The 12,723-nt window shown below is 32.8% G+C and overlaps 1 protein-coding gene across 1 annotated transcript; it reads right to left on the reverse strand.

The window, feature by feature from the left end:
* Positions 1 to 8,339: 8,339 nt before the first annotated feature.
* LOC103490442 (3-hydroxy-3-methylglutaryl-coenzyme A reductase 1-like) lies at positions 8,340 to 10,830 on the reverse strand. The gene is made up of 3 exons (XM_008449935.2): positions 9,504 to 10,830; positions 9,072 to 9,418; positions 8,340 to 8,980 (listed from the first exon to the last, which is right to left on the reverse strand). Exons 1-3 carry the CDS (start codon positions 10,702 to 10,704, stop codon positions 8,735 to 8,737), a joined length of 1,794 nt encoding a protein of 597 aa, XP_008448157.1. The 5' UTR covers positions 10,705 to 10,830; the 3' UTR covers positions 8,340 to 8,734.
* Positions 10,831 to 12,723: the final 1,893 nt, after the last annotated feature.

The raw sequence follows: 12,723 nt of genomic DNA on the forward strand, positions 1-12,723 counted from the left end.
CCTCGTGACTTTTACCAAAGAGAACTAAGAGTGTTAAGATATGAATTGATGTTGAATGCTTCAAAATATTTGGTATTTGTTTGAGATAAAAGAGCAATATTAAATGTTTGGAAGAACTTAGAATGTGTTGTTGTAATTATTTTATGTTGAGGATTAGTATGAAGTTCCGTGGATATTAGGAGATTGGTGTTTGATGAATTATTATGATTCCTTCGTGCCCACGGAGTATTTAATTTACTTAATTTTTTAAAAAGTTGTGCATTATCGGCAAAATTTTTATCTTTCTAATTTTTTAATTGAAATGATATATAGTATAAGTGTAACGACCCAACTCCTTATACTGAATCGAAGTCATTACTAAATATAGAACAAGTGGTTTAAGTCATAAAATTTATTAAAAACGCATAAGGTTTAAGAAATTTTATTTATGAAAATTTAAACAAGGTAGTTATGCAAAAGGTGTAATGCGTTCTAAAGTCCTACTCGGGCCCTATCTACATAAAAAGATGATAAGTAATGAAAAGTACTCAAACTCAAATACGAAAGTCTGAAATAAGGATAAGCGGAAGCAGTAGTCCCTATGGCCCTCCACGGTCACTTCGGGTCGCTCGCCAGCTTGCCCTTGCCCTTGCCTCGTCCTCTACCTGAAAACATAAAATGAAGAGAGTGAGTATAAAATACTCAGTAAGGGACCCACTACTAATCCCACTAGGTGCCTGTTAACTTCCTGTCAGAGTCCTGTAACTGGTACCCAATTTCTGGCACGTTCCCGAACACGTGCAACATGCGCTCCCGTAGGAACGTAACTCTGGTCTTCGGTGCCCCGGGGGACACCTAGGACAGTCGGGATGCGAGGACCCCGTCGAGTCACTCGAGTCATATCTATATCCATGCTAGACTGGTGTCCCGTCGGACCACACAGTCCTCAATAGGTGGTGATCCCGAAGGACACCCATGCAGGTACGACTCTAACAGATTAAGCTAACAGGTACCCTAATTGCAGTATACATACACATGGCATCAGCATATAACATATCACATAAATCATCTCTACACTCTCCGTCTCGACATTCGTCGTATAGCCATAACAGGCTCTCGCCACACATAACAGGCTATAGTATAACCATATCGTCATTTGCATCATACTAACATTTATTTCAGGCATCGTACTGTCTAATCCTTAACATGAAAAATTGGAGCATACATAGTCTCATACTTCTAAACATGAAGCTAGTAGTAGAATCTCTTACCTGGAGATTTACTTGTCGAGTCCTAACCGCGAGGCAGTACGCTTTCCAAGCGACGAGGTCCTAACTGTTTAATATGCCAAAATTCGTAATTAGGTCACCAACGACTAACGGTTCAAGACTCATTTGAAATGACTTACCCTAGAAGGAGATTGCAGTGCTCAAGCCCCTACTGAAGAAATCCCCCGCTGCAGCAGTTACTTGGTCCTAGACGTCCCTTAAGGAAAAATGATCTAATTTAATTCCAAATTAAATTATCTAGTGCCCAAATATTGAATCTTGCTGGATAATGCCAAAATAATTGATTTAATTACCAAAAATTAGGTGGAAGGAGCCAAATTAGGCTTGGCGGCTCGGCTGGAAGAGGACAGGGACCGGCTCGGCTTGGCGCAGGCGCGGCTCGGCTCGGTACAGGGATTTACGCGTGCGGCTCGGCTTGCAACAGGAAATTACGCGTGCGGCTCGGCTTGCAACAGGAGGGAGACGCGGCTCGGCTACGCAGAAGCGCGCGGCGCGGCTTCACACGCGGACACGGCTCACACGCGGATGCACGCGGGCGCGGGTCGGGTTCCGGAAGATGGCGCGCGTCGGTTCGGGTCGCGGAGTGGGTTTTCGGTCGGATCCTTGCGCGTGAGGCGTTGGCTTCCGGATTTCGGGTGGCGCGGCGGCTGCTGGTGGTCCGGCTACCGCGGCTTCGCTCGGCGACGGCTGCAGACGAGCGTTTCGGCTGAGCTGCGTCGGATCGAAGCGGCGCGACTCGGCTGGCTGTCGGGTTGGCTGCGGACGCGCGAAGGTGGCTTCGACTCGGCTTCGGGCGTGCGAGAGACGGCTGCTCCGACGGACGCTCGGCTGCGCGGATCGGCTTGGACGATTCTTCCGACGCGGCTGGAAGCTCGGCGACGGCTCGGTTTCGACTGCGGCTCGGCTGCGCTGCTGAACAGAGAGGGGGATGCTTGGCGGCTCGGGTTCGCGGCGGCGGCGGCGGCGACGTGCGGCGGCTAGGGTTTCAATAATAAAAATTTTCCTTTTTCTTTTTCTTTTCCCCTCTTTCTTTCTTTGATTTTTTTCTCTTCCTCTTTACGCACGAGTCCCAAGGCCTTTTTATAAGAAAATTGACTCTTTTCTTTTCCTTTTAAAAACCCAAAACAACCCCTCCTCTCTCTCTCCAAATCTCACCAAAACAACTTTAGTTAAAGGGCTTCCCTAATTATTTCCAATAAAATAAAAATAATAAAATAAATAAAAAAATGATACTTATTATCCTAAACAAATAAGGATTCCCAACCTTAATTACTCGAAAAAATCAAAATGGTAAGGTTCTTCCAATAAATTTAAAATTCTCATAACCACACTTAATATTAATGACAATGGACAAAACAAAAAAGAAATATCGAATTTGTTGGGCGTTACAATAAGTTGCATTCAAATATTGTCCATAATATAAAATATTCTTGAATTTGAAAAGACTGACAATAAATGATTTATATGTAATTTTAGGTTTAACATTGAAATTTTTTAAGTTCGTTAACATATCTCAAATACTAAACTAAAGCCTATCAATGATAAATAAGGTTTGTTTTTTATATTAATATATATATATTTTCATGTCTTTTAGTCAATAATATATAAATGTTAAATAGTTTCACAAAATAATAATTAGTTGGAATAATATAGACTTTCCAAAAAAAGAAAAAAGAAAAAACCAATGTTTGTATTATAGATAAACTATAGCTAAATTTGCGTATGTGTTTGAAGAACTATTCTAACAAATGTAAAATCTTTAATGTCCTAAGAGTAATACATCTCACGTACTTTCATTTTCAAAACAAATGTATAATATCTTAACTAATTAATCGTTGGTCAATTTAGTTTCCTTAACTCAATATACTATAGGTTTTTTTTTTTTCTTTTTTTAATTGGTTTTCACCTGACAATAACATAGATTATGCTTTTATGGCAATTTGACATGAAGTGTTGAATTATTTTTGAGAAGTTAAATTACGTATCACACACATGGTTTGATTTGACTGTTCTAAGTCCTTTAGTTGAATGAATTAGGAAAGTTGTGTTGTATTTGTTTTGTTTGTAGTCCAAACTTGACAATAAATTTTCCAACAATGACTTCCAAAGGACCAAAAGGAAAAAGAAACACAAAAAGGGGAGATTGATTCCCACTTCCCTCAATGGCGTGCCGCTGCCCATAGAGTTTATCAAACTTCAATACTTTTGTTTTTCTTTTCTTTTCAAATTTATCAACTTCAGCTCTGAGTTAATTGGATAAGGTATACATTGTACAAAGATTCATTACCACTCTAATCGGTTCACAAATTTATTAATTTTCATTAAAAGACTTCGACACAAGAATGATTTACATTAGTGGAAGAAGTCCAAATCCTTTGTTTTTCTTTTTTGCTACAACGAAAATTCATCATGCAATGATCACTCTAATCATTATGGTTCAAAATTTCTTTAAATTTCTCAATTTTCCCATTAAGTAACACTTTAACCTTAATTCTACTTTTATATATCTAACAATTTATTCCCTAAAATTTAATTAGTATCAATTTAATCATTTTATTTAATAAACTTGTAATAAGTAAGCCTTTATGGTAAAAAAAAAAAATTAAAGATTTAATGAAATTAGTGGTCATGAAAGGTTGATAATCTAATAAGGGTGAAGTTTGTTTATAAATTATTAAGAGTAAAAGATATTTAGAAAATAAACTCTAAGAAATTGCAAATAGATATTTCGAATCAAAAAAACTAAAAAGAAAAAATTAGTAGGAATAGAAAAAAACACGTTATTGACAAAATATCCAAAATAGTAGAGAAAGTGAAGTAGAACGCCAAGAATCAATATGCCAAAAATCGTAAACATGAAACGAAATATTTCACAAATGTAGTGAACTTTATGAAAAATAACATCATTTTTAGACATTTTAAATATTTTGATAAAATTCTCTTCCATCTTTTAATTTCACAATATTTTAAAAGAGAATATATCCTTTATGAATTCTATTAATTATATAAGGATTTTATTTTTCTAATTATCATTACCTTATTTCTGACCAATTGATTTTTTTACTAATTTCCTTTTCAAATTTTGACTTTGGTTTATTATTTTATTATTTTATTAATTTATTAATTTAAATTCATATTGATTTAAAGTAAAATATTTCGATTAACGTTTTTCTTCGTTTTGGGAGACTTCGGGTGTGTTTGGATTGGTTTTTGAAGTGTTTAATTTTTAAAATAATTCATTTTAAGATAAATTGAGGTGTTTGGCATTCATTTGAAATAATTTTTGAAGAAATGAGATTATGAAATAAATCATTTTAGAGAAAACACATCCAACCAAATTTTAGAATAAATTTTTATTTTATGTTTAATGAGAAATCTCTTCCAAATATCTATTTTTCTTCCTTTATTTTTTCTATTCTTTTTTATTATCTATTTTTTACTCTATTGTTCTTTTTGTTTTTTTTCTATTTTTAATTACTTTGAATATTTTTTTAATGTATATGAACACACATTTAAATATAGAAATTAGGAAATGTTTCTCTCTCAGTCAAATCTATTTCGACTTAACATCTATGAAAGAAATCATGAGAACGTTAATGAGAACATGATTGTTCAGTTCGTGAAATAAAGATGAATGAAGAACGTGATCAAATTGCACATCTTTTTGTCTAATTGATGTTATATTACCTCGAAAAAAATTATTTATCTTATTTATATTTTGTTGATGGAAGTCAAATTTTTTTTTTTATGATTATATATTTACATTTCAAGATATTTGGGTTTTTAAAATTGTATTTTTCAAAAAAAAATTAATACAAAAAATAAAATTGATGTTTAGTTTCAAGTAACTAAAAAATTAATAATTTCAAGATAACATACAATTAATTTTAAAATATATTTATGAAAAAAAGATTTAAAATGTGTGTATTTTTTTAATGAAATTTATTCGTAAATATAAACTAAACCAAACATAATTTTGTATATAAACATTTATAAAGAGGTCAAACCAAATATGTGAGGATTTAAATTTTAAACTCATTTTACAAAAAACATTTTTTCAAAAATGTATTCTTAAAAAAATATTTTTTTTCATAGGCAATCCAAACGGACCCTTCATTTATGAAATTCCACCATCATATTTAATAATCTATTCCCTCTCCGTTGACATCTCGAATATATGTAGAATAATACTGGTATATAATGAAAAATGTTTGTATATATGATTTATGTTTTGGTGTGTTTATAAATATATTGCAAATCAAATTAAATGTCGTATATATTTTTCGTTATATAAGATAATATATTGTACGAATTGTCTTGTTAATTTATGTCAAAATAACAATAGTTTAATTGACATAAAATGCGTTTGATTATCTATAGAAAAAATGTTATTTTAAAAAATGCATTTTCTTTCAAACACTTTTCTTTAAAATGAGTTTAAATTTAAACACATTTTTAAAATTTTAAAAAATATATATTTTTCGTTATATAAGATAGTTTGTATATTTGGTTAGATCTTTTTATATGTGTTTATGTATATAATTTTCTCGAAATTTTGTTATGATCTTATTTTTCGATCTCATTTAAGTTATTAAACACTTCAAAAAATTTTAAAATATTTTTTTTCAAATTTAAACATTTTAAAAGGTAATTCGAGCACACTCAGAGTGTTTGTATTATCAACTTTGAGGTCTCAATTTTTATTCCCTTAATTCAATACCTTTGCCAAAAAATTCTTGTTTATGTACTTGTCACTTACAAGTATAGGTTTTGAAAAGAAAAACATTTTGGTAATTTTATAGCCTCGAGAAACTTTCTTTATCTTTTTTATTACAAATATTTCAATTTTTGTATTTATTTGATTTGATTTTGAACTCTTTTGGTAGCACATTGTATGGCAACTTGTTTCTTTATTGATAGCATTCCCATTTCAGATGGAAGAGTCTCTCATTTTTTTTTGAGTTGAGAGCAAACATTTAAGAGTTCTACAAGATCTAAGAACAGTTCAAAATTACTGTATCTTCAGAAATTATTCGTTGTATTATGTTAAGACAATTGTAGTAGTCTGCTTACAATTCATGCTGAGCAAATAATTGCCCTTAGGACAACAGTTATCAGAAGTGTATCTCGATTGTCTATTGACATCTTCAACACATATATTTTGAGGTTTGTAGTTATTTTAATTTACAGCGATTGTTATATTGTTTGACTTAATTTTAAGTTTGAATGTTATTATTGTAAATGATGTGTGTACCATGCATATCTTGTTAATAAGGTGTAATTAGTTTACAATGGCTTTTAGTTCTTATATATCCTCCCAACAATTTTATAATAGTTATTTACTCATTGTCTTTATATTTCCTAGGCAAACATTTGATTTTTTAATCGATTTTCAAAACAAAAAAACTAGTTTTTGAGAACTTCTTTTTCAAGTCTTGTTCGATAACCATTTATTTGTTTCTAAAAAGGGAAATCAGGGTAAATGATAAAAATATTGAAAATATTTACACAATATAACAAAAGTTCAGATTCTATCAAATGAAAGACACTGATAGACTATCATTTGATAGAAATTGAAACTTTGCTACATTCTATATATAGTTTGGATCATTTTGGTATATTTGAAAATATCACTTTTAAAATTTGAATTATTTATTTAACAAACACTATCATTATGTACTAAAGTTATTAATCAAGTGGAGACTTCCTATGTATATCAACATAATAAGTAACGACGCGACAATACTCAAAATATAACTACAAAAAGCATGATAGGAGGTTAGATGTTACAAGAAAAAAGAAGTGTCCAAAGGGCAGGAAGTATTTGCCAAACATGTAAGTCATTCTTATTTTGAGTTTGGCAACATTATCATACATTAACCACTTCCTTCCACTTTAATTCATAAAGAGAAAAACCAACTCTGGTTTCAAATCAACAATAATATTAATTAGCAAGAGATATGTTCACATCTGATCTGTTACGATTTTGTTAAAACGTCCTTGTTCGAGTTGATTTACTCAAATTTTTGAACAAATGGTTGAGTGACATTAGTCATGATGTGCAACATATTGACCGATAATTCATCTAATAGATTCTCGTGTTTTTTAATATGACCCCACTTGACTTAGACTTTAAATTTCATATAGTTGGGTGATACTAGATGTGACCAAAATTAAATCTTCGATGATTATTGTTTCTTTATTATGAAAATTTCACCCCTTGAATAAATGGGACGAGGAAGGTGAGGAGAAAGAAGAAAAATTAAAAAGAAATCCCAACTTGTAAGTGTCACTGTTGTATGCACAAGGCTTTGTGTATCGACAATTTCCAAGAGGGCAGTCTTAGGAATGTGGGCAAATATTTAGATTCCCTTTGGTTTCTAGTACACCTCATCCCCTCTATTTTCAAATTCAATGACTCATTTATCGCCCCCATCAAATTTCTAATAATAGTCATTTATCCATCTACTACTCAAAGTTTGAAATATAATAAAATCGTTGAGAAGGTAAAGAGTGTTAGAATATGTTCTAAACAAGGACCAAGCTATGGAAACAAAATGAGTTTAATAATACAAATTCGATCCAAAACTCCTAATCCAAGCTTGGTTTTGAATAATATTACATTACAAACTCATTTTACTGCTGGTCCCAATAATGGAGTGAGTAGAAAAGAAACCACTCATTTCTTAACCATTAATGCATAAGCACTATCTTCTTATTTTATATACGTATGTATATGCAACATAAACTAAACTATTTTTTATAGAATGACACTTTTCCTTGTAAGAACATCAAAATATAGAATAGTTAATGAGAAGACAGAGCATCACAAGTCCCATTTAATTGTTGTAATCCCAAAGTCCATTCCATTGACTTTGTCTATTAATGTAAAAACCAACTTCAATTCAGTTTTTGAAGAGAGAGAGAGAGAGAGAGAATACCATAAAGGACAACAGAGACAATCAATCCATGGTGAGAAGAGAAAAGCTTGGAATATAGTGAACTAACCAAAAAAATAAAATAAATAAAATAAAAAAAAAATAAAAAAGAAAGAAAAGAAAAGGAAAGAAGAAGAAGAAAAAACTTCGTCATCACATCACACAATTACATAATTTCAGTTACATGAGGTTTGTTGAACTTTTGAATTGAAGAAGAAGATCATCAAGAAAAACAAAAGCTATATATATATATATAATTCAGAGAAAGATTAAAAAAAAAAAAAAAAAAACTAAAAATACACAAAGGGTTTGAACCTTTTTTTGTTCTATGGTTGACTGGGTTTTTATGGTCATTCCCAAAGTTACATGTGGGAGAGTTGTGTTTTATGTTCAAAATCCATTGATTCAAAAGTCACCGCCTGCTGCTTTTGTGCAAATTTTCATCTTCATGAACAACAAGAAGAAGAAGAAGATGAAGATCGATTATGATGATGATGGGGGATTTTTTTTTTCTTTTTTCTTTTTTTCTTAAGAGGAGGAAGCTTTAGTGACATCTCTACTGGATCTATTGTATTTCATATGACTCCTCACAAGATGTCCTGCTGAAATAGCAGACATTAGAGATAGCTCTCCTGCAAGAACTGAAGCAGCTACAATGGTGGCTAGCAGCCTTGAGTTAGATCCAGGAGCTTCTCTGTTTGCCCCTTTAACTCCAAGTAAATTCAAACAAGCAGATTGAGAAGCAAGCTGGGTCCCTCCTCCAACTGTACCCACCTGCAATTTTCACAATCAATTGTTATAATCAGAAATTTCAACTATGAGTTACTTCATCAACAAGATTATTACATATAAAAAGTAAATTTACCTCTATGGAAGGCATGGTGACGGAGACATGAAGATCTTGCCCATCATTCACAGCTTCCATCATTGTAATACAGTGTGAACTCTCCACGTTTTGTGCTGGATCTTGCCCTGTTGCTATATAGATGGCTGAGACTATGTTACTCGCGTGAGCGTTGAAACCACCAAGAGCTCCAGCCATGGCAGAACCAGTTAGATTCTTGAGCATGTTAAGCTCAACTAAAGCTTGGACATCGGTTTTGAGAACCTTCCTCACCACATCGCCTTTGACTGTAACCTCACAAACCACTGATTTACCACGCCCTTCGATCCAGTTCACAGCAGCTGGCTTCTTGTCTGAACAGTAGTTTCCTGGATTCAAGAACAAATGGAGATTAGAAGAAGTAAATCAGAGAGAATTGGAAGGGTCTTGTGGAAGGGATTTTGTTGTGGTTACCAGATATGCCAATTACATCCATGTCAGGGAAATCATTCTGGAGAAAGTCCAAAACATTTTGAACGCCTTTTGATACCATGTTCATCCCCATAGCATCACCCGTACTGCAAGAGAATCTCATGTAGAGATTCTTACCAGCAATGGCGCATTTGATACTTTGTAACCTTCCAAATCTACTAGACTTGTTGAAGACGGAGGCTAATGTATCAAAATTCGCCGGATCTTCGACGTAGAACTTCAACTCCGCTGCTCTTTTCGCTGTAGCGAATCTCATAACCGGCGCTCTTGTCATTGCATCTCTCAACAATACGCTGTTTGCTCCACCGGACATCATAATCGCTTTACAACCTCTATTTGTACTCGCAACCAAACAACCTTCGGTTGTAGCCATTGGTACAGAATATTCCTTGCCGTCTAATAGCAATGGCCCGGCGATTCCCACCGGAATCTGTACATACCCGATAGGCATCTCGCAGCACTGCCCTAATATCGAAGCGTAGTCGAATCCTTCCAACGGAAGCCCCGAGAGAGATTTCCCGGTAACTCTCTGCAAGGCCTCGCGACGGATCGCTGCCGCTCGTCCACAATCGCCAAGCTTCGATTCGAGCGAATACGACGGCGTAGTTCCATCGACAACAGATTTAACAATATCTTCATCTTCCTCCGTCAAATCGATGCTAACAGGGAGCGGATCAACGACTTTTGGTACCGACGGCATAGGAGGTGCCAAAATCGGAATCGAACAATCGATTCCAGCACCGCACGGAACCTTCCGAGTATCTTCCTTAATCATTACGACCTCATCATCCTCAGAGGTCCATACATCATGGGAAGGGCGGAAAATCGACTGAACAAAGTCGATACCGAAGAATCCAAGAAGGTAAATGAAGGAAGCGATAAACGCAGAAATGGCGACCATTTCGGAAAGCGTAACGACATGGAGAGGAGTGGATGAACGGATCTTCTCACGCCACCGCGTAAGAAGAAAGTAAACAACAGAGAAGAAGAGAGTGAAGAAAGCGGCATTGGTGAGGTAAATGGGAAGAGGCAAAACATCAGACGCCTTAACGGCATCATCGTGAACATGTTGTCGTTCCACCATCTTAACCTTGAGAGGATTTTTATCCATGGATTTTACCGGTGGTTCGTCGGAGGGGAGTTTCTTGACGAGGGTAGAGGACCGGCGGCGGCGGGCGTCCATTGTTAAGGAAGAGAAAAAGAGAAAATGGAAAACGCCGGCGCCGGATCGGGAGGCGAAGGGAGTTTTATAATGAAACGAAGGCTTCTTTTGCTTTTCTCCTTCCAAACAGGGGAAATGGTTTAGAAAAATTTGAAGGGAGGAGCGAGGATTTGGGCGTATTTATAGGGTTTTATTTTCATTTTTCATTATTATCATTGTTTTTAATCTTTTGGTGGGAAAAGGGGGGTTGTGGGTCCCTGCGGAACCTGGCCAGCTCAGATGGACCGGACCCAGCGGAATGGGTTCATTATTCCTCCCCGTGGTTGTGGGTTGGAAGATGTAAGTTGAGAGCAATGAGTCATCATCTAAAATATGGAAAAATAATATCATACTTTTGTTTTTCTGTTTTTTTTTTTAATTAATTCTATTTATTTTTAACACTATTTAATTACTCAATAATTAACAATGTTTTTTAATTGGTAACTAAAGGTTTTGAGCCACCAGGTTTTTATTTTGTTGAGGTTTCATCAAACGATTTTAAATCATTCTTTCATTCTTTTTGGTCAATTTAGCATTCATTTGTAAATCAATCATGTAATTAAATGTGTCAGACTATATGAATATTATCACATATATAGACACAAATTATATATATCTTCTTGGTTCTTTTACTATATTTGAAAATAACATTTTTTTTCGAATTCAAATATTGTTTAATTATAAATTTTTATTTAAAGTAAATTTTGGTTCCTTAAATTTTAAGTTCTTTTCATTTCATGGTGTATGAAGTTTGAGACAATGCTAAAACCATATTTTTGGATTTTAAAGATAATAGTATACTTCCTCTATATCTTCTAAAAAGGAAGTTACTTTGAATATATGTGTAGAAAAAAAGTTGTCACAAAATTATTATAAATTGCATAATAGTTGAAAATATTTATAAATACAACAAAATTTCAATATTATCTTTTTCATAAAATCTAAAACTTTGCTATATTTGTCATTATATTATATTTAGAAACAACAAAAATTTTAATCCAAAGTCTAAGATATATTTAATAAACCCATTAATTGGGCAACATGAAGGCTATTAAATCTTGTATTATTAGCTCGAATCCATTCTACTGAAAAATTATAATATATATTGTAATAAATGACGAGAAAATGAAAATTACTATGGTAATATTGTTTTGACTTAAATAATTTAGATTGTAAAGAATAAATTATTAAGTAAAAGAAAAGTACACGTATCCCATTTAAGCATGGGAAACAGAAATTTATTCCAACAAAATACCAAATTTAGAGACATTACATTCATTTGATTCCAACATATATTTGCTCCTTTTCTAATTCAATCCAATTTACCTTTTATAAGCATTTTTTGTTGTTATCATTTCAAAGTTTTTTCAAATATTATTTTTAACAATTTAATTTATTATAAATTTTAAATACAAGTACCCTCCCTATACATGATGTATAGATATAATTAATTACATTATTACTTCTAGTGTCCATGACTAAATAAAAAATCTTATATCTTGTAAATGTTTAAGGGACTAGAAATGGAGTTTAAATGGTTATGATTTGATAACCCAAAAGAAAATTCTAAAAGTTCGAGGACTATAAATAAAACTTACTAAAATTATTATTTATAACTAATTTTGAATCCATGTTCGAATTACCTAACCCGAATTAAAGTTATTTAAATCCATGATACAACGAAGAAAGAAAAATATTTTTCTCATAATTATATATTTTTCATGACATCAAAGAAAGATAATGAAAATTAAGATCACCAATAAAAAAAAAATAGCAATTAAGATTAAAATGAGAATTGACTAATATGTTTGTGGTTGGACCATTTCAGATGTTGATCAAGCCAGCTCAAATTTTAAATATAATAAACTTAATTTTCATGATTACAAAGAACTGAATAAAAGTATTTAAAATTAGAATAAGTGAGGAAATAAAAATAATTAAGTAATTATAAAATGCAACAAGTTCATTTTCTTTTTTTCTTTTTTGAGAAATAATACAATA

Source organism: Cucumis melo, chromosome 11 (assembly GCF_025177605.1).
Source record: "Cucumis melo cultivar AY chromosome 11, USDA_Cmelo_AY_1.0, whole genome shotgun sequence".
In the NCBI taxonomy this organism is placed as follows: domain Eukaryota; kingdom Viridiplantae; phylum Streptophyta; class Magnoliopsida; order Cucurbitales; family Cucurbitaceae; genus Cucumis; species Cucumis melo.